Raw genomic sequence first — 23188 nt, 5'->3', positions numbered from 1 at the left:
TTACAGCAAGTTCAACGCAGCATTACAAGGCAGGCTTTCTACATTTATTAGTATTATTGTGATAACCATACTACCGTGGCAATTATCTCCGTGGTATCCACTTGCGCATGAGCAACTGTAGCCGTCTATTTGATTTGTGCAGTTGCCATTATTTTGACATGGGGAGCTAACACATCCGTTGTAAACTAAAAATATTTCAGTTAATATTATCAACAAAATGTGACAAAGTGAATTTATTCTTCAACCTTTCCAAGTAGAATACAACGATTATTATATTTACAATATTCTTCGCTTCTGAGGTAAGAAGAGTCTATTAGAGATCAGAGTTTCAATGCCAGCATGAAAATTGACGATTTAAAGTAATGTTAGAAACAAATAGAATAATTTGAGAACTTAAAGATATGTCTGTCCCTCTATCATGTAGCAGAAAATCTTGTTGTTTGCGTTTTGTTAAGTGGAATTCTAATTCAAGTGTCTATCGATGTGGCAAGCAAGGTTGTGTCCACCAATGGTATACGGATTGCTTGGAATTTTAAAAGGAATGTTACCAAAGGGTGAGTCTCGCAAGCCCTTCAGATTTCCTCAATTTGAAAAAGGCTTGCTACTTATGCTGCTGGTAGGAGAGGCAGAGATTCTCGATCTGATTATTCTGAAATGCACATATGTATAGAGAGTGTATGTTAACTGTAAAGCATATTTTTTTGATATAATGGTACCATGATCAATTTCGTTCTGCAGTCAAACAAGAGTATAGATTACTGTCTGTTTTGAATCCAATCTTTATTGCGTAGGCTTTCTTGATCAAACGTCTTCAGAGTCTGCTTTTTCGACAGATTTTTGGCGTGTTCTATTCTACGTGTAATAAGTCCAACTTTGCCTAGAGGCTACCACTAGTCACAGCCATTTTGAAGACGCCATGCAAGTTTGGAACAGCTGCTAATCGTTACCTCTTGATAATTTCTAAATGTGTTTCTTATCATTTGAAAAGTGTATATCCGTGGTTTGAAGAATTGATATTCTAAGGAAGTAAAGGGTACGGTAAAAAATGATATTGGATGTCCTTAACTGAGATCAAGGAATAAATTCGTGCTATTAGTTGCTCTTACATATATTTGCCATCGTGTTTGCATATGTTGTCAGTCTCTATTACCAAAAGATCAAGACAACTCAATTTAAAAGGCCAAAATTGTATGATGGTTAGAGAAAATTCTTACTTGCACAGTTTATCCCAGCCCATGCAGTGGTGCACTGACAGGAATAATAGCCAACCTGATCATTGCAAGTTCCTCCATTTGAACAGGGACTGCTTGCACATTCGTTGATGTCTGTTTGAATCGAAAAGGAATAATTTAATATAATTTTCAAAGTAAACATGACTTTTTTCATAGATGTTAGGAAGATTCGTTTTCAAGATCCCACACGAGAAGCTTTGGGAATTATCACTACTTATTCTACAGTACAATCTCGCGTGTAAGAACCTACTTTTTTAAGTGTTTGTCAAAACATGTTCTTGTTTTAGGGGGTTCTTATCGACAGTTTAGGCTAAATAGGCTGTTAGTCTAGGTTCATAATTTCTACAGGTATTGTTGTAGGTATTGTTGTTGATAATCAGAAGAATAGCATTAAATCTGGACTGTTTTACATTCTAATCATTTATTGGCGAATCAATGTTGCCAAAAGTCCACCAAGAGTTGATCAATGATAAAGTACGGTATATAAAATAGTAGCAATTATTTGTTCATGATAACAGTTCAAATAAAACACACATTGTGTATGTTGAATTTAATTTTCTGTCACCTTTTTGGCTTTTGGTTAAAAAAGTATATAAATTAAATGGGTGAACCCCACATGTAAGAACCAGTTTTTGAAATTGTTTGGCTAAAGAAATGTAATTCTTATATTTTGGGGTATTGAAAAAGCAAATTTCTGCCAGAAGGCTCTTAAATCTCTAGGTTATTACACGCAGAATTTTACTTTTATGTTGGCGTGTAATATTAAAGCAGAGAATCTTAAGCATTCCAAAGGATAAAGAGTACTTTTCTATTGAAAAGCAAACATTTAAAGAAGCGATGGAATGTTTTGAATTTTGTCACCAAACACAGCAATCCACACAATTTGCTATATCATTGTCTATAACCATGCTGACTTAGATATTTACACAATGGTTGTTGTTCTGTTGTCTTAACTCAGGCTAGTGACTTGCGCTACGTTAAAGATGCAATTTTAGTCTTATTGGATTGATAATGAGAAAATTCATTTTCATTTTGCAGGTCAACTAGGTTCACGAATATAATTGCGAAATGTCATACTAGTCGAGCAGTCAAATCCACTGTATCCCCTGAGGCATGAGCAACTGTAACCGTTGATCAGATCTGTGCAACTGCCACCATTTTGGCAGGGGGAGCTACCACACTCGTCAAAATCTAAAAAAAAATTAGTTTATCTTATTGATAAAAGTTTACAAAGCGAATGGATTCTTTCAACTATTCAAAGTACACTAGAATCTTCATTATATCTTTAAAAAAATCTTGCAAGAAATCAATTGAGAAGTAAGATTTTGATTGCAAGCATTTAATTTATAGCTATCAAGAAAAGAATTTAATTTATAGCTATCATTTAGTTTCTCTTTTATTTCTCTTCTGTGTGGCAACAATGTTTACGGTCTGCTTTTAGTTAGAAAGGACATTGATTTAAGCTTTAGTAAACCAATAAATGCTAACCAAAATGGCAGCTAATATTGTTTCAGCTACCATTGCACTGATTGCTTACAACCAAGGGCCAAGATTGGTTTTGAAATGTTTGAGGAGGGGGGGGGGGGAAGGCTTTGATTTCCACCATTCCATAGAACATAGAGATTCTAAAAATTACTTTGTTACTATGAGATTCTCAAGAACTTTAGCCCCTTTGTGACCTTGGCCTTTGATTGCAAAAAAGACATATGGTACCCAAAAAAATCTATGCACCTATTTTTAAGTAACAATTACAACTATAAAACACCTACTTGTCTCGCATCTGTTTCCCTGAAAACCAGCAGCACAAGAGCATTGGAAGCTTGACGCAGAATTTGTGCAAGTCCCTTGGTTCAAACAAGGGCTGCTATGACAGTAGTTATTCTCTGAAAAAAACAATTCCTATTATAAAAGCTTGCTGTAAAATATTGGATATCTGAAATTTAAATATTGTTAAAAATTGTTGAATAGCTTTTTCAGAATGGATTCAAGTTAAACTTTCGCTTAGGATTCTAGACTCAGCAGCTGAGCTATTGCTTCAACGTTCGTTGTAACAAACGCCATCCAACAATGCAACTGACATTTGCATGTAAAGATAAAGTGACCCATGCCTCTAAACTATACCTAGTACAAAATTGTAAACCTTAGCTAACCAAGCAGAGGCTAAAATGCTGTAGACGCCGTTTACAAACTTCTTGACAATAAAAAACGTTGGAAAATGCGAAAAAAATGGTTGTTCAAAGTTAGATGAAACGAACTTGATAATGAAGAAGCTTTTTAGGATGATAATTTGAGAATGTGACAAGGCAAGGATAAATGAATAGTAAACTCCTTTTACCCGCACAGGTACTTCCTTGCCATTGTGTTGTGCAAGAGCAGTGATAAGAATTCAGTTGGTCCGTACATGTACCACCGTTGCGACATGGCGCACTTCCGCATTCGTCGATATCTGAAATAGATAAATTCGTTTTCAAAACATGCCCTTTGACATTGTAAACTATTTATTCATCAATACTAATGTTATTTTAATATCTTTTCTAACCTGCCCTCTTGAATGAATCAAACTTTAAACAATTTTGTTCAATTATTATAGAAACTATTATTATATTATAGAAAACTATTATTATATTATATTATACAATTATTATAGAATTATTATAGATCATTTTTGCTGTCAACCCTTGAGTACTCCCGCGTTTTTATTACTACAAATGTAACAGTTTATTTTGTAAAAAGGCTAGCCAGTTGCCAGTTACAAATATTCTATGCAAAGGAGAGACTTGCAATTGCAGTTTTAGCTGGTATTCAAGATTAAAAGTTTCTATAATTATTTTTATTATTTTTGAAAGCACTTAAGCTAATTCAGATAGGCAAGCTAAATAATACCTTAACAACAAGTCATGTATTTGTAAACTTAGATATGTTTTAATTAAAACGAGATGATTTATTTGGTTTTCTTAAAATGTAGTTTTCAAGGTCTTTTAAGAAATTTGTTTTTGGTTTAAGCTGTCTGCTGTGAAATCCAGATTAAAGAACAATATTGAAACTGACGGGAAACAAATGCCAGTTCCTTTTTTTCGTTTTTTTTATGTTCAATATGCGGAGAGAGAAGCCTAAGTGCCTAAAGTTTTTTGCTTTTTGGTGGCTAAGTATCGAGACCTGAAAGTCGAAGGAGAGTTTGCTATTAATATGCACTCCAAGGAGTTCTCTTCAGAGGTGTTTGTGAAATCAGCATTACCCTCGAACCTTAGCAAGTGACTCAAATGCATTTATCTGCATTTATTTTCAAGGAAAACAATTCTAAGACTAAGTTAAACTCTTTTTCAATTTTGCTGGTTGTATTATTTAGGTTCTTATTGCAAGGTGTTGGTAAATTTAGAAAGCCAAGGTGTTGATAAAAGGTTCCAAGCTTAATTGATTTATTACTTTAAAGAAGAACGTCAACTTTAAGCAGCATTGTGCAAAATCAGATTACTTGTCAAGCATTCTGTTCCTGTGTATCCTGGTTGGCAAACGCATGAATATCCATTCGTTTTTTCTATACAGCTACCACCGTTTTTGCAAGGAGAACTTTGACATTCCATAATTTCTGAAAAAATATTTTGCAAGGAAGAAATAAAAATGTCAGACGTTTGTTAGCAAATTTATTCCTCGCCAGAAGTTACAACTTGAGAATATAGAAGTTAGTGTCTACTCAGTGGAAGTGTCTACTCGGTGGGGATGCTAGGTGGCAAGGCATGAAATAGTAAGAATGTGTCTTTCAAAGTCATTCATTCTTATAAACTATGATTTATAGTATGATTTGTTTGAAATCTAAAAATTCACTAGTAGGTAATAAGCCAAATTCCACAATTTCGTATTCAATTTACAGCTAAGAGAAAACAAGATTAAACGTGATAAGGACTTGGAGGTCTTCTATTTTGCATTTAAATCCGAAATTAGGACTTCATGTCTATTCTGTACACGGCAAATCCAATCTAACTTGAACTCTAAGTCAAGAAGCGTCGGCTACTTCTGGCCACAAAATCCAGTGTAGAGTATATTTAATTAAAATCTTAATATCTGATCAAATCTACTATAGATAATGAATGTAACCAAATAATCCCACCTCGATTGCTTCCGTTACACCTCAAATAAGACATATTTATCAGAACTTTACGCATTTTTAATAAATATAATTGAGCCATGTCTTTTAGGCACGATACCTGATTCACAATGTTTTCCTTGGAATCCAGATTTACAAGTACATTCGAAGCTATTCAGCATGTCAACGCAGGTCCCACCATGAAAGCAGGGAAGACTGGCACATTCGTTGGTTTCTGTTGGAAGTAAATGAGGATTTTAAATGTTATCTTCTTAGTTATTCGAATGTTATCAGTCATGGTGCAACTGACATGCAAAAATTGAGAACTGACGATAGCAATATTTCAACATATATCCACAAAACTGGCTGTTTGTGTGATCTAAACTTGGTAAACGAAAATCAGTAAGCAATGAAACATTTCGTTTTTACTCAACTACAAACTATGCTCTAAGGAGTGAGACTCAGATTTTCGAAGTCTCTTTATAGAGATGGAAAATATGATAAAAGTCAGCAATCTTTAATACAAAACTAGATGTACTAGCCTTGTTCACATGCAGTGCCTGTGTATCCAGATGCACACGTACATTTGTAGCTCTCTTCAGTATTTGTACATGTTCCATTGTTCAGACATGGGTCACTTTCGCATTTATCTTCATCTACAGAGAAAGATTTCACTTTTAATTTTAATATTAGATATATGAAATTTCTAGCTGCAAACTTTCTAGCAATTAGATATTTAAAAGAAAAATTTTATATTTTGTTTGAAAAGTATTTAAAAAGAAAGATTATACACCACTCATATTTACATAAAATCTTTTCACGATAGCTAAACACACGACTATCATTATTAATGATTTCATGCTATCAAAAGCCAGACGTATATTTTTCTAATTTTGTATGCAGGGGTGGATCTAAGCAACAATGATTGGGGGGGTGTTAGACACTGATTTTGGTGCCACACCTTTCAGGTCACTGGAGAATTATGGAAACGCACATTTTTAAAATTCCGTTTTAACATTAAGGTTAAGATGATGAAAAGTAGTGGCGTAGCCCGGTTTGGAAGATTGGAGGGGCAAAGAGGAGAAAATTTTTGCTGACCACACCCTTAACAATTTAGAAAAACACCCCATTTTGCGAAGCGTTTGGAAAAGCTATGGCTTTTTTACGTGGCAATTTTGCTTTATACAACGTCATATCTGGCTTTTTGTGGCTGACCCCATTCTACAACTGCCTAAGTCCGCCCCTGTTTATATGGTAGTTACTCTTGAGTATTGATAAAAACTGACAAAAAAGTCATTTAAACATTTTCATTTGTCATCATGTAGGCATTGACTAGGATGAATATTTGTGAGGAATGTTAACCTCTTGCCATTTCAGAAATAAAACCAAAATTACAAATTTATCCTTAGAAATCCTTTTAAGCCCAGCTACCCTTTTTAGAATTTCTAGCATTGCAACTTTATTTATGCAGCAAGATATTTCTGATGTTGGGAAACCTTGCAGCTTGTCGCAATGTAAGCCCGTTTGCTTTTCATCACAATGAATGCATTCGTAGTAAGGATGGTGACACGTTTCCCTGCAGAGGACGTTACTAGCACACGGATGAAGCTTCTGGCATGTCTCTCCAACCTGGCAAAGGATTAGATTTATCATTATGTAAATGTCCACAATTCCTTATTCTTCTATGAACATTCAACATTTGTGAGAATTCCAATTAGTTTTACATACTTTCTTCAATATCTATTTTCCATATGATTTAGTTCCTATCGACAAAATTGCATGGATTAAACATCTAACTCACCTCTGTCTGGTTGTAATCTGTTGACTTGTAAACCCAGCCAGGTCTTTGAACAAGACTACTTCCATTTTCACCAGCAATCTTACTGTTCAGTTCACAAATGGCAGTGACATTCTGTATATTGTATGATTTGCATTTAGGATGCTTTACACATTCCAACGTGCAGTCTGCATCATGGATACCTTGTATTGTTGCCAACAGGATTCCTTGTAGGGACCAATCAACTTCAAATATCGTGAAATCTGCATGGACCAGGCAAGGGAGGCGAAGAATCAGCCCATTGCAATAATTCCATAGATTTGCAAACATCCATAATCTGGAATATATCATATTTTTCATGAAACTTTAAACTTTTTATCGTTAAAATTTATTTTATATTGCAATTTATCCTTGATTTTCTGAAATTATTTGAAATCTGTTGGTATGAGTTCCTTCACGGAAAGCTCATACCTATTGTAAAAAATCTGTTCAATATCTTTGATCAATTAGGCAGGAAAGTCATCTATCTGGTTGAGTAATACAACAGGAAGTCATTCTGGACCCCTGTTCTCATCTTATTTATATAACAGCTCGCTCTAGCCAAGAGGGTTTTAGATCCTCTGAATACTGTAATTATTCGAATTAATGCCAGAGCTCGAAAAGATGCCGGTTTTGAGTAGACGCCAGACAAATGTTCCTAGTTTTGAAGTGCCGAGGGCGGTCATTCGAGGTAGATTATATTCAGATATACAGAAGGCATTCAGATATAGAAAATAATCAAGATTTCTGTTTCAAAATTGCAAAAAAAATTAAAGTTCAATTAGCAGAAATAATTAACTTTAAAAATTTTATTTGGTGCTGTCAATTTATGTACGCCGGGTCTCAAATAAACGCTGGTTTCAAATAAAGCCAGGGTGAAAAATAAACTTTGAGAAAAATCGTCGGGGGCGTCTTTTCAGGCAAATGCTGTATTCAAAAAAAGCTATGTTAACCTGAATTATTCTCTCTGGATGAATCGCTCATTTGTGCCTTAAGAAATGTTAGTTTTGCTACCTTAATAAACACTAACAATTCTAAAGTACCTTGTGTTATGATTGCATTTTACAATCAAACCGCTGATAAAAGGAAAAGCTAAAGGACTTTCAATTAGATCAATTAGATTTATATTGTACGTACCTTAACAGCGACGAAAGCCCACGAAAGGCATTGAGTTTGGCGTTTTCTCTCTTTAAATTAACTTTGTTCAGCATCTTTTAATGTACTTCAAAGCAAAAATATTCTTTTATAGACAAATGCATCAAAAAGATTATTTTTCACTTTGTGAATTTTCTGTAATTTTTTTTCTCGTTCTGTCATCCTAAAACCGTATCATTCCGTCGTTTGCTGTGGTGTAGAGAGGGGGGATTTGTTGGCGTAACCCTTCGAAGTCGTTTCAGGCCACATCCTTTATCTTAAAAAAGGGCCCTTCTACAATTGTAATGCTGCACCTTCTAATAGATCCTATTTTTCAAAGGTAAATTATTCAAAGATGCTTTCTCCCTGCATATTTGCACCACAAATATGCTACAAATTGGTAATTTAGTATTTATTAAAAAATGCATCTGATGAAAATGCAATGAAACTAGAAAAAGTTTCTTACAGCGTTATTTTAATGCTCTCAACGCAACGCTGTGGAACTGTAAGCACAATTAAAGCATGTTTCCATTGTCGTGTGAACACCTGTTGAAAAGGTTCATTCAATTCCGTTCACGTTTGAACTTAGGCTAGGGTTCGCGGCACAAATAAACGACTCTAAAAATGTACGAGTATAAAAATATTCTAGTATTAAAGTAAATACCATCAGTACGATGTCCGCATCTCGAGTCTCTTCTGTTCTTCTGGATCATTAAAGAGCCAAAATTGATGGGTCTAGCCTCTTATAAAAGCAGGCCTATTGACATCAAATGAAATTCATTTTGATTATTTGGAATAAATTAGTGGTAATCTGAGTCATGTTTTGTTGGCAGGTTCCTTCTAAAAACTCATCATCTGTGGTTTTTGCGTATTATTTTCAACTTCAAGTATAAATGCTTCTTTTCGTGTCAACATTCGAAATGAATCTTCATAGTTTGTCTATTATTTTATTATTGATGTCATTTTTTTTGTATCACCTTACCCGCAGTTTGTCTTTGCATTTTACCAATAGTTTGATTGTTGTTATTTGAAATATCTCGCTACATGTTATGCAATTTAACGGTGTTGGCCCCGAATAAAGTCCGGTCAAGCTGATAGCGAAAGAAATCCGGTCAGGCTAGTACCGAAAGAAGTCCGGTGAAGCTGATAGCGAAAGAAATCCGGTCAAGCTGATACCGAACGAAATCCGGTCAAGCTGATACCGAAAGAAATCCAGTCAAGCTGATACCGAGAAAAGTCCTGTCAGGTTGATACCGATGCAGATGCTATACCAGCTATGCAAATGGCTCCCTCGATGCCGATATTCTTGTAAAACTAATAATACCATATTTTTTAATTAAGTAGAATGTTACAAAAAAGGTCATGAAAGTATTACAGATATAGCCGATTTTGCATATTTTGAGACATTTAGCCATGCTTTTTCGCTCATATGATAAAAACTTAAAGTTTCCTCATGATCGGAGAGGATTGCTAAGGATCGCTGAGGACCCTTTGAGAATCGCCAAAATTCTGTAACGATCCTCCGCGGTCGTGAAAGATCCGATCGCTGAGGAAGTGAGTTCTATTCCAGCGATCGTGAACAATCCATAAAGATCCATGATCGTGAACGATCCATGATACAGTTGAGGTGACAAGAGAAAAAAAATCATTAGCAATTGTAAAATGGCTGGAGATAAGAAACTCGACAAAGTGAGATTTATGGAAGATTTGCAGCAGAACGAGTAACTTTATATTCAATTTAGCCGAGAATTTAAAGATAAATACACAAAGATGAATTGCTTGGCAGCATCGGGAGAGAAGCGCAAAATTGGACCTGAAGAAGCTGGGCTCATATTCAAAACTATAAGGACGGACTATGGGCGATCCTCAGCGATCCTCAGCGATCTTCAGCGATCCTCAGCGATCCTCAGCGATCCTCAGCGATCCTCAGCGATCCTCAGCGATCCTCAGCGATCCTCAGCGATCCTCAGCGATCCTCAGCGATCCTCAGCGATCCTCAGCGATCCTCAGCGATCCTCAGCGATCATATGGAAACCAGGCCTAAGATTTCAGCTTTAACGAGGGTACCCAATGTGTTTTCGGGAAAGAGGGAATCGTCATTGTTGTGGTTGGGAATCGGGCACTGTCTAAATTTCGTGAGCAGGATGGAAGAATCGATATTACCGGGATTCGGAATTTGATGCTTGGAACTCGGAAATCGGGCGAAAAACGCACAAGGAATTCGGGAATCAGCCTAGTCGGAACCCTAATCGACATTCTGAATATTTTCCCATTCACAGTTCAAAGTGGAAATCTCGCGTTTTCTATTCAGTCTTGACTGAAACTGGATCCGTTCTATACATTGACTTCAACATTATTTACTAATAACTGTATGCATTAAAAGCAAGTAGCTTTATTCACTGTTTCGTTGTGCTCTAGATCAAAATTTTGTATCAATCTCAAAGAAACAAGAACTTGTTATAAATCTGTTTGATGGTTGAACGAATCAGAGAAAAAAGGATGAGAATCAGAGAACGGCGTAGAGGTATTTACCAAAAAATGTCCGTGTGCTATAACCTTTGAAAATAATTATATTATTTAAATGTACATTACTACAACAACAAAGAAGAAATGCTAGAGAACATATAATAAATTGATAATACAAAGTATTCCTCTACCAGTCTGATCTGATGTCGAATCATATTTATACTGTTTTGACGTCTATGTCTTCAACGTATTTGTTAACTAATTTCTTTAATAACAAGGTCTATCAACCATAACCTTAACCCTAACCCTAACTTTAGCCCTTAGCCTAACCCTAACCCTGACCCTAACCCTAACCCTAACCCTAACCCTAACCGTAACCGTAACCCTAACCCTAACCCTAACCTTAACCCTAACTCTAACCCTAACCCTAACCCTAACCCTAACCCTAACCCTAACCCTAACCTTAACCTTAACCCTAACTCTAACCCTAACCCTAACCCTAACTCTAACCCTAACCCTAACCCTAACCGTAACCGTAACCGTAACCCTAACCCTAACCCTAACCCTGAAGAAAATCAAGCACTCCTTATGAACTGGCAAGGAAAATATAAGGTATACAGGAACAAAGCAATACGACGACGAGAATCCAATGTCACGAAAGATATTTTCAAATAATATTTCGCCCCGGCATACAGGGCTTCATCAGAGTAAATGAAACGAACGAGTGAATGGATTTGAAATGTGAGATGGTGGTGCCGGATTGGTGGATGTTGAATGGTGTGAATGCAGCGCAGTGGAGAAAAAATGGGATGATGGAAGTAGGGGAGGGAAAGGTGGTGGGTGATGCAAGGGGATGTGGGTGGTGCTATGGAGATTGATGCAATGGGATGATAATGATGACTATAAACATGAAAAAAAAGAAAAAAAATAATAATAATAATGATAATAATGATAATAATTGTGATGGAACTGAGAAAAATGGAATGTTGATTATAGTAATGGTGGTGATGATGATTATAATGGTAGGGAAAATATGGTGTGGGTTGTGAGGGCGGCGTGATAGGTGATAAGTTGTTTTGTAAAGTTAACGGTCGGTGGTTCTGTTCATGCCGTTGGGAGTAAGGGTGTTCCCCAGGCCAATGAGATATTGCTCCTTAGCTCGACAAACACTCTCTCGTTTGTCATTAAGTCTAAGTAGTGGTGTGATGGCAAGGTCGTGGATGGTGTGTGCTGGGCTGCAGAAATGTTCTGCAACACCAGACTTGTCTTCTTTTTTGTTGATAATGTCTCTTCGGTGCTCGTTAAATCTGTCTTTAAGTCGTCTGCTAGTTTGTCCGATGTATTGGCAGTTTTTGTTTCCGTTATATAGACAGCGTTTGCATTGAAATGCGTATATGACGTTGGTGGAGTTGCAGTCCAGTCGTTGTTTTATGTCGTAGTTTTTGTCAGTGTTAGAAAAATTAAATGTTGTAGTCCCGTCTGTGATATGTTGGCATGTTAAACAGTTACGTCGCGAGTGGCATTTGTATGAACCTATGGGATCGCTGGGTGTGGCATTTTTAATTTTGGCACGAACCAGTAAATCCCGGAGGTTTTTCGGTCTGCGGTAACTAAGTATGGGTGCGTCGGGGAAGGCTTCTTTACATGTGTTAGAGTATTGTAGTATGTCAAGGTTGTGTTTGAGTATGGTGGATAGCTGTGGCAAAGCTGGGTGGTAGGTAACAACAAATGGCGTGCGATGATTAGTGCGTGGTTTGGTGGTCTTGAGGCAGTCTTGTCTGGTTTTCTAAGCAGCCTTCTGTATTTGTTTGCTTGTCTGTTTGGGTTTGTAACCCCGTTTTGTCAAGTATTCCAGTAGTTGTCTCGTGCGATATTTGAACGTTTCGTCTTCGGAGCAGATCCGTCGTAGTCGTAGGGCAAGACTGTATGGAATGGATTGTTTGGTGTGTTTGGTGTGTGCGGAGGTGCTGAGGAGATATTGGTGTGTATCCGTGGGTTTGACGTAGAGGTCTGAAGAGAGGGTATTATCATTATTGATGGAAATAGTGACGTCAAGAAAATGTATGGATTTTTTGGATTATATATGGAAAATATTTGGATTATATTAGGAAATATATGCTGAGCAAAATAAAAAGCTTTCTTAAGCTGACATTTGGAAATGCTCTGAATCCTTCCCCCTCCCCTTTGTTTACTTTTCTATCATAATTCCTCGACTTATTACCTTGAGGGCTTATCAATTTAGAAAGCTCTTAGATAGGGGGTAATTAAAAAGAGGGGCTTAATCGAAGGAGAGGCTTACCAGAATCACCTTCAAGTTATTAATTAAAGAGAAACTAGAGTACACAAATAGTGTTTTTACTTTATAATATTTTTAAGTATCAATAAAAGCACGAATATAGAAGGTGGAAAATAATGCTATGCTCAATTTCATCGGGGAAACTTCGTCAATGTCTTCCCATTCACCACTAAATTTGTTAGTAATCTTAACAGATCTCAATTAGGCCCCCATAAAGGTTTATTGAAACGCAAAAAAATTGTCTGCAAGGAAAGGGTTTTGTTTTAGGTTGTGGTTTTCAAATATGGTTTATATGTTTTTAAAAAATTCTAATCTGACTCAATTTTGCGCTGCCTTTTGTAGCATTTTGGAAATAACATATCTGTTAGCCTTATGGCCTAAATTGCAATTAATTAGCATTAAACGATCAGCAGAGCTTCAAGGTCTACCAAAGGTATTACGAAATTTTGCAATCTTAGGAAACTTTCAAAAGTTCAATTGTTTCATGCATGTCACTTCTCCATGAGATTCTGCAAATGCTTCTTTCACAAAATATCAAGATACGAATTGTCCAGCTTCTCTGTTTTCAAACATGTTGTAAATGTTTGGGTTTGTCAACTTTTTACTTTCAATTTACCTGGAGATGTCAACTGTTTCTTGGTGATTTCAGACTACTGCGTCAACTTCGGTCAAGAGTATTCTCATTTTTGATACTTCTACCACCACCATGATGATTCTTGAGAGAAAAATGCAAAATTAAATGTTGGATCGAGTGTTTGGAAATAGCCTTCATACCTCAAAAAAGTTTACCGCAACTTGAAAAATCATAATCAGTTCAAAAACTTTAATGCACCCCTTTTTTCTTCATGAAATAATAATAAATAGCTGCAAAGAATTTAGTTATAATTTTATTGAAAACCATGATAATAGTAAACAATATTGTCTAGATTTTGCACTAAATTAGGCCAAGGATTACACTATCTTGCAGTATCAGTATCTTAATTTCAAACTGATTAAATTTCCAATTTGATATCCCTATAGAAACAAATATTATCTATCCTAATGCTACCAAGGGCTTTAATAGGAATCTGGTCAGACATCTTGTGAAAGGTAGGGGAAGCCGATGCCAAAAATGCCGATGCCGATGCCGAAGCCGATAACTTGGGCAAAGGCGGAGACCAACAGTGCCTTGCCCAAGAATTTCAAAGTCGTAAAAAGTGAGCTGAAAATTAAATATCCAGGTGTGGAACCAAGGTAACGTGGGAGGCAGAAAGACTCCTCGCTGGAATAAATTGGAACCTTTTTCCTCTAATGTTCACACTTGGATATAGGTTTTCTGTATGTCTTGGATACAGATCTTGAATATAGACTTGAATATGGACCCGCAAAAAACTTCAAAAATATTTAATTTTTTCAAAAATTATTTTTTATTCGAAGCAGCCAAGGAAGTCTTAATATACGTTCCAAACACCATTTCAGGTAATTTGAGTTAATTTTAGACTTATATTATGGAAAAAAGGACTTAATCATTTATAAAAAAATTCACGACCCCGGACCTGCAAAAAATTGAAAAAATCTTGAATTTTTTCAAAAAATATTTTTTACTAAAAACAATCAAGAAAGTCTTACTTTACATTCCGAACACCATTTCGGGTAATTTCGGTGAATTTTAAGCTTATTTTACCGTAATGAGTTTTATGCTTAAATAAATAGATCGCTTCCAGAAGACTGATACTTGTACCCAAACAGGTAAATGATATGGGAAGATCCCTAATTACATGCTTTTGTCTGGTTAACAAAACACCGTCGAGCGATTTTCCAGTAATTACAAATTGTGTTAAAATAAGGAAGGTTGAGAGCATAAATTTCAGGTTGGAGGAAGGTCAACAACTTTTCGCATCTCTGCATAGAGACTCTCAAAATTACTTCTTGAAAATAAGTATGATTTCAACAATTTGTGGGAGGGGGGCTCAAGCCCTTTAGCCTTTGCTTGCAAAAATGACTTAAAGTATCGCAAAAAATCCATGCAAAATCTTTTGAAGTACCAATTACAATTATAAGACACCTACCTTCCTCGCATATGTCTCCGCTATAGCCAGTAGCACAATCGCATTGGAAGCTTGACGCATAATTTGTGCACGTCCCCTCGTTCAAACAAGGGCTGCTGTGACAGTAGTCATTCTCTAAAAAAAAAATCTAACTAAAAAAACATGCTGTAAAATATTGGAAAACTGAAATTTAAATATTGTTAAAAATTGTTGAATAGCTTTTTCAAAATGGATTCAAGTTAAACTTTTGCTTAGGATTTTAGACCCAGCTATTGCTTCAACGCTCGTTGTAACAAATGCCATTCAACAATGCAACTGAAATTTGCCTGAAAAGATAAAGTGATACATGCCTAAAAACTATACCCTTTACCAAATTGTAAAGTTTAGCTAGCCAAGCAGGGGCTAAAATGCTGTAAGTTTTTGTGACGCCGTTTACAAACCTCTTGGCCATTAAAAAAGGTATAGGACTATATCAAAGTGTGAACTTTTAGTTAGATTTTATGCTTACTTTCGGTCATTATCAGGCTTTTATACTATGAAAAGTGTCGGATAGAACTATTTCGTGCCATCTTCACATTTTGTGGTACCAAAAACCTATTTGGTCACATATTTACAGCAAGTTCAACGCAGCATTACAAGGCAGGCTTTCTACATTTATTAGTATTATTGTGATAACCATACTACCTTGGCAATTATCTCCGCGGTATTCACTTGCGCATGAGCACCTGTAGCCGTCTATTTGATTTGTGCAGTTGCCATTATTTTGACATGGGGAGCTAGCACATCCGTTGTAAACTAAAAATTTTCAGTTAATATTATCAACAAAATGTGACAAAGCGAATTTATTCTTTCAACCTTTCCAAGTACAATACAACGATTATTATACTTACAAAATTTTTTGCATCTGAGGTAAGAAGAGTCTATTAGAGAATAGAGTTTCAATGCCAGCATGAAAATTGACGATTTAAAGTCATGTTAGAAACAAATAGAATCATTTGAGGACTTAAAGATATGTCTGTCCCTCTGTCATGTGGCAGAAAATCGTGTTGTTTGCGTTTTGTTAAGTGGAATTCTAATTCAAGTAACAAAACTATGTCTATCGATGTGGCAAGCAAGGTTGTGTCCACCAATCAGGGCCGCCGGACGCATATTAAATGACAGCGTAAATGGCTATGTGCTCCATTTAGAAGTCATACACTTTTGGGCATACCTAATCGTATAATTCCTCATGGACGTTGAAGTTTTTCGTTTGTTTAAATCTTTCATCAACGCATGATTAATTTGGAAGCAAATGTGGCCTGTGACCAGTCAAGAAGACCAGCTAGTATTTGGGCTGTCTGGTTAGAATCATCATCAATGGCCTGTTTTCCGAAATGATTACCAAAAAGAATAATCCCCCATTAATGCAATCAAGTAACAAAAACTTAAAGACCCCTTCGCAGTAGATGTTGTTAGGAATTGTGAATCACTGGGGCAACGCCTTGATTTAAGTTCTTTTGCTTGGCGTCTAAAGGAAAAATATTTGGCTTTGAAAATAGTACACGCAATATTTTTCTCCAAAAAGGGCACTTTTCACACTTTTTCCAAACAGGGGGGGGCTGTGCCCCCGTGGCCCCCCCGGCTCCAGCGGCCCTGCCAATTGTATACGGATTGCTTGGAATTTTAAAAAAAATGTTGCCAAAAGATTAGTCTCGCAAGCCCTTCAGATTTCCTTAATTTGAAAAAGGCTTGATACTTATGCTGCTGGTAGGAGAGGCAGAGATTCTCGATCTGATTATTCTGAAGTGCATATATCTATAGAGATTGTATGTTAACTGTAAAGCACATGTTTTTGATATAATGGTACCATGATCAATTTCGTTCTGCAGTCAAACAAGAGGATAGATTACTGTCTGTTTTTGATCCAATCGTTATTGCGTAGGCTTATTTGATAAAACGTCTTCAGAATCTGCTTTTTCGACCAGTTCCTGGCATGTTTTACGTGCAATAAGTCCAACATTGACTAGGGGCTACCACTAGTCACAGCCATTTTGAAGACGTCATGCAAGTTTGGAATAGCTGCTTCTCGTTACCTCTTGATAATTTCTAAATGTGTTTCTTATTATTTGAAAAATGAACATCCGTTGCTTGATGAATTGATATGCTGAGAAAGTAAAAGGTATGGTGAAAAATAATATTGGATGCCCTTAATTGAGATCCAGGAATGAATTCGTGTTATTATTTGCTCTTACATATATCTGCCGTCGTGTTTGTATACGTTGTCAGTCTCTATTACCAAAAGTTCTAGAAAACTGAATTTAAAAGGCCAAAATTGTATGATGGTTACAGAAAATTCTTACCATCACAGTTTATCCCAGCCCATGCAGTGGTGCACTTACAGGAATAATAGCCAACCTGATCATTGCAAGTTCCTCCATTCGAACAGGGACTGCTTGCACATTCGTTGATGTCTGTTTGAATCGAAAAGGGTTCTTAAATATAATTTTCAAAGCAAACATGACTTTTTTCATAGATATTGGGAAGATTCGTTTTCAAGATCCCACACTATTGGCTTTGGAAATTATCTCTAAATACTCATTTGTAAGAACCTACTATTTTCAGAGTTCTTAAATTCCTATGTTACTGCACGCGGGTTTTTACTGTATCGAAAATGATCTTACTTTTATGTTGGCGTGTAAAATTGAAGCAGAGAATCTTCAGCATTCCAAAGAATGAAGAGTACTTTTCTATTGAAACAAAGCAAACATTTAAAGATGCTTTGGAATGTTTTAAAATTGTTCAAAGCCGAACGCTTCCAATCACAACAAACAAAGCAATTCACACATTTTGCTATATCATTTTTTATAAACATGCTGTTTTCTTACCTCAGGTGACTTACGCTACGTTAAAGATGTTTGAAATTTTAGTCTTATTGGATTGATAATGAGAAAATTCATTTTCATTTGCAAGTCAACTAGGTTTTCGAATATCATTGTGAAATGTCATACTAGTCGAGCAGTCAACTCCACTATATCCCCTGAGGCATGAGCAACTGTAACCGTTGATCAGATCTGTGCAACTGCCACCATTTTGGCAGGGGGAGCTACTACACTCGTCAAAATCTAAAAGAAAATGCATTTGATCTTATTGATAAAATTTCACAAAGTGAATGATTTCTTTCAACTATTCAAAGTACGCTAGAATCTTCTTTATATCTTTAAAAAATCTTGCAAGAAATCAACTGAGAAATAAAATTTTGATTGCAAGCATTTAATTGAAAGCTATCAAGAAAAGATACCATTTTAGTCAATTTGGATAAAGTTGTTTCTCTTCCATTTCTCTTCTGTGTGACAACAATGTTTACGGTCTGCTTTTAGTTAGGAAGGACATTGATTTTAGCTTTAGTAAACCAATAAATGCTAACCAATGTAGCAGCTAATATTGTTTCAGCTACCATTGCACTGATTGCTTACAAGCAAGGGCCAAGATTGGTTTTGAAATGTTTGAGGAGGGGGGGGGGGGGGGAAGGCTTTGATTTCCACCATTCCATAGAACATAGAGATTCTAAAAATTACTTTGTTACTATGAGATTCTCAAGAACTTTAGCCCCTTTGTCACCTTGGCCTTTCATTGCAAAAAAGACATATGGTACCCAAAAAAATCTATGCACCTATTTTTAAGTAACAATTACAACTATAAAACACCTACCTGTCTCGCATCTGTTTCCCTGAAAACCAGCAGCACAAGAGCATTGGAAGCTTGACGCAGAATTTGTGCAAGTCCCTTGGTTCAAACAAGGGCTGCTATGACAGTAGTTGTTCTCTGAAAAAAACATTTCTAACTAAAAAAGCTTGCTGTAAAATATTGGATATCTGAAATTCTAATATTGTTAAAAATTCTTGAATAGCTTTTTCAGAATAGATTCAAGTAAAACTTGCGCTGAGAATTCTAGACCCAGCTATCGCTTCAACGCTCGTTGTAACAAACGCCATCCAACAATGCAACTGAAATTTGCCTGAAAAGATAAAGTGACACATGCCTATATACTATACCCAATAGAAAATTGTAAAGTTTAGCTAACCAAGCAGGGGCTAAAATGCTGTAGGTTTTTCTAACGCCGTGTACAAACTTCTTGACCATAAAAAACGTTGGAAAATGCGAAAAAAACGGTTGCTCAAAGTTAGATGAAACGAAATTGATAATGAAGAAGCTTTTCAGGATGGTAATTTGAGAATGTGACAAGGCAAGGATAAATGAATAGTAAACTCCTTTTACCCGCACAGGTACTTCCTTGCCATTGTGTTGGGCAAGAGCAGTGATAAGAATTCAGTTGGTCCGTACATGTACCACCGTTGCGACATGGCGCACTTCCGCATTCGTCGATATCTGAAATAGATAAATTCGTTTTCAAAACATGCCCTTTGACATTGTAAACTATTTATTCATCAATACTAATGTTATTTTAATATCTTTTCTAACCTGCCCTCTTGAATGAATCAAACTTTAAACAATTTTGTTCAATTATTATAGAAACTATTATTATATTATAGAAAACTATTATTATATTATATTATACAATTATTATAGAATTATTATAGATCATTTTTGCTGTCAACCCTTGAGTACTTCCGCGTTTTTATTACTACAAATGTAACAGTTTATTTTGTAAAAAGGCTAGCCAGTTGCCAGTTACAAATATTCTATGCAAAGGAGAGACTTGCAATTGCAGTTTTAGCTGGTATTCAAGATTAAAAGTTTCTATAATTATTTTTATTATTTTTGAAAGCACTTAAGCTAATTCAGATAGGCAAGCTAAATAATACCTTAACAACAAGTCATGTAATTGTACACTTAGATATGTTTTAATTAAAATGAGATGATTTATTTGGTTTTCTTAAAATGTAGTTTTCAAGGTCTTTTAAGAAATTTGTTTTTGGTTTAAGCTGTCTGCTGTGAAATCCAGATTAAAGAACAATATTGAAACTGACGGGAAACAAATGCCAGTTCCTTTTTTTCGTTTTTTTTATGTTCAATATGCGGAGAGAGAAGCCCAAGTGCCTAAAGTTTTTTGCTTTTTGGTGGCTGATTGTCGAAACCTGAAAGTCGAAGGAGAGTTTGCTATTAATATGCACTCCAATGAGTTCTCTTCAGAGTTGTTTGTGAAATCAGCATTACCCTCGAACCTTAGCAAGTGACTCAAATGCATTTATCTGCATTTATTTTCAAGGAAAACAATTCTAAGACTAAGTTAAACTCTTTTTCAATTTTGCTGGTTGTATTATTTAGGTTCTTATTGCAAGGTGTTGGTAAATTTAGAAAGCCAAGGTGTTGATAAAAGGTTCCAAGCTTAATTGATTTATTACTTTAAAGAAGAACGTCAACTTTAAGCAGCATTGTGCAAAATAAGATTACTTGTCAAGCATTCTGTTCCTGTGTATCCTGGTTGGCAAACGCATGAATATCCATTCGTTGCTTCTATACAGCTACCACCGTTTTTGCAAGGAGAACTTTGACATTCCATAATTTCTGAAAAAGTATTTTGCAAGGAAGAAATAAAAATGTCAGACGTTTGTTAGCAAATTTATTCCTCGCCAGAAGTTACAACTTGAGAATATAGAAGTTAGTGTCTACTCAGTGGAAGTGTCTACTCGGTGGGGATGCTAGGTGGCAAGGCATGAGCAAGCAAGAATGTGTCTTTCAAAGTCATTCATTCTTATAAACTATGATTTATAGTATGATTTGTTTGAAATCTACAAATTCACTAGTAGGTAATAAGCCAAATTCCACAATTTCGTATTCAATTTACAGCTAAGAGAAAACAAGATTAAACGTGATAAGGACTTGGGGGTCTTCTATTTTACATTTAAATCCGAAATTAGGACTTCATGTCTATTCTGTACACGGCAAATCCAATCTAACTTGAACTCTAAGTCAAGAAGCGTCGGCTACTTCTGGCCACAAAATCCAGTGTAGAGTATATTTAATTAAAATCTTAATATCTGATCAAATCTACTATAGATAATGAATGTAACCAAATAATCCCACCTCGATTGCTTCCGTTACACCTCAAATAAGACATATTCATCAGAACTTTATGCATTTTTAATAAATATAATTGAGCCATGTCTTTTAGGCACGATACCTGATTCACAATGTTTTCCTTGGAATCCAGATTTACAAGTACATTCGAAGCTATTCAGCTTGTCAACGCAGGTCCCGCCATGAAAGCAGGGAAGACTGGCACATTCGTTGATTTCTGTTGGAAGTAAATGAGGATTTTAAATGTTATCTTCTTAATTATTAAATGTTATCAGTCATGGTGCAACTGACATGCAAAAATTGAGAATTGACAATAGCAATATTTCAACATATATCCACAAAACTGGCTGTTTGTGTGATCTAAACTTGGTAAACGAAAATCAGTAAGCAATGAAACATTTCGTTTTTACTCAACTACAAACTATGCTCTAAGGAGTGAGACTCAGATTTTCGAAGTCTCTTTATAGAGATGGAAAATATGATAAAAGTCAGCAATCTTTAATACAAATCTAGATGTACTAGCCTTGTTCACATGCAGTGCCTGTGTATCCAGATGCACACGTACATTTGTAGCTCTCTTCAGTATTTGTACATGTTCCATTGTTCAGACATGGGTCACTTTCGCATTTATCTTCATCTACATAGAAAGATTTCACTTTTAATCTTAATATTAGATATATGAAATTTCTAGCTGCAAAGTTTCTAGCAGTTAGATATTTAAAAAAAAAATTTTCTACTTTGTTTGAAAAGTATTTAAAAAGAAAGATTATACACCACTCATATTTCAATAAAATCTTTTCACAATATCTAAACACACGACTATCATTATTAATGATTTCATGCTATCAAAAGCCAGACGTATATTTTTCTAATTTTGTATGCAGGGGCGGATCTAAGCAACAATGATTGGGGGGGTGTTAGACACTGATTTTGGTGCCACACCTTTCAGGTCACTGGAGAATTATGGAAACGCACATTTTCAAAATTCCGTTTTAACATTAAGGCTAAGATGATAAAAAGTAGTGGCGTAGCCAGGTTTGGAAGATTGGAGGGGCAAAGAGGAGAAAATTTTTGCTGACCACACCCTTAACAATTTAGAAAAACACCCCATTTTGCGAAGCGTTTGGAAAAGCTATGGCTTTTTTACGTGGCAATTTCGCTTTATACAACGTCATATCTGGCTTTTTGTGGCTGACCCCATTCTACAACTGCCTAAGTCCGCCCCTGTTTATATGGTAGTTACTCTTGAGTATTGATAAAAACTGACAAAAAAGTCATTTAAACATTTTCATTTGTCATCATGTAGGCATTGACTAGGATGAATATTTGTGAGGAATGTTAACCTCTTACCATTTCAGAAATAAAACCAAAATTACAAATTTATCCTTAGAAATCCTTTTAAGCCCAGCTACCCTTTTTAGAATTTCTAGCAAGGCAACTTTATTTATGCAGTAAGATATTTCTGATATTGGGAAACCTTGCAGCTTGTCGCAATGTAAGCCCGTTTGCTTTTCATCACAATGAATGCATTCGTAGTAAGGATGGTGACACGTTTCCCTGCAGAGGACGTTACTAGCACACGGATGAAGCTTCTGGCATGTCTCTCCAACCTGGCAAAAGATTAGATTTATCATTATGTAAATGTCCACAATTCCTTATTCTTCTATGAACATTCAACATTTGTGAGAATTCCTATTAGTTTTACATACTTCCTTCAATATCTATTTTCCATATGTTTTAGTTCCTATCGGCAAAATTGCATGGATTAAACATCTAACTCACCTCTGTCTGGTTGTAATCTGTTGACTTGTAAACCCAGCCAGGTCTTTGAACAAGACTACTTCCATTTTCACCAGCAATCTTACTGTTCAGCTCACAAACTGCAGTGACATTCTGTATATTGTATGATTTGCATTTAGGATGCTTTACACATTCCAACGTGCAGTCTGCATCATGGATACCTTGTATTGTTGCCAACAGGCTTCCTTGTAGGGACCAATCAACTTCAAATATCGTGAAATCTGCATGGACCAGGCAAGGGAGGCGAAGAATCAGCCCATTGCAATAATTCCATAGATTTGCAAACATCCATAATCTGGAATATATCATATTTTTCAT

The 23188-nt window shown here is 35.8% G+C and overlaps 1 protein-coding gene across 1 annotated transcript; it reads right to left on the bottom strand.

Moving 5' to 3' along the window:
• On the bottom strand, nt 1-23188 carry LOC148958194 (uncharacterized). Its single transcript, XM_089112904.1, has 21 exons — nt 22853-23188; nt 22548-22680; nt 21594-21707; nt 21174-21287; nt 20444-20557; nt 19307-19417; nt 18740-18853; nt 18040-18153; nt 17392-17502; nt 15737-15847; nt 15074-15187; nt 7115-7353; nt 6810-6942; nt 5856-5969; nt 5435-5548; nt 4705-4818; nt 3568-3678; nt 3002-3115; nt 2310-2423; nt 1215-1325; nt 1-185 (listed from the first exon to the last, which is right to left on the bottom strand). The coding sequence occupies exons 1-21, from the start codon at nt 23186-23188 to the stop codon at nt 1-3; spliced, it is 2835 nt and encodes a 944-aa protein (XP_088969030.1).

Source organism: Rhopilema esculentum, chromosome 16 (assembly GCF_057945365.1).
Source record: "Rhopilema esculentum isolate cy_ngs chromosome 16, ASM5794536v1, whole genome shotgun sequence".
Taxonomy (NCBI): Eukaryota; Metazoa; Cnidaria; class Scyphozoa; order Rhizostomeae; family Rhizostomatidae; genus Rhopilema; species Rhopilema esculentum.
The sequence above is the reverse complement of the archived record's forward strand: the minus strand, read 5'-3'. Positions and strand labels throughout refer to the sequence as shown.

What these genes read in the sequence shown, in the direction of transcription:
- LOC148958194 (XM_089112904.1), bottom strand. Translation starts at nt 23,188, where the DNA reads ATGAAAAATATGATATATTCCAGATTATGGATGTTTGCAAATCTATGG. An exon ending in CAGATTACAACCAGACAGAG is followed by an intron (nt 22,681 to 22,852) that starts GTGAGTTAGATG and finishes ATCTTTTGCCAG; the next exon opens with GTTGGAGAGACATGCCAGAA. An exon ending in GGGAAACAGATGCGAGACAA is followed by an intron (nt 2,424 to 3,001) that starts GTAGGTGTTTTA and finishes ATTTTTTTTTAG; the next exon opens with ATTTTGACGAGTGTGGTAGC.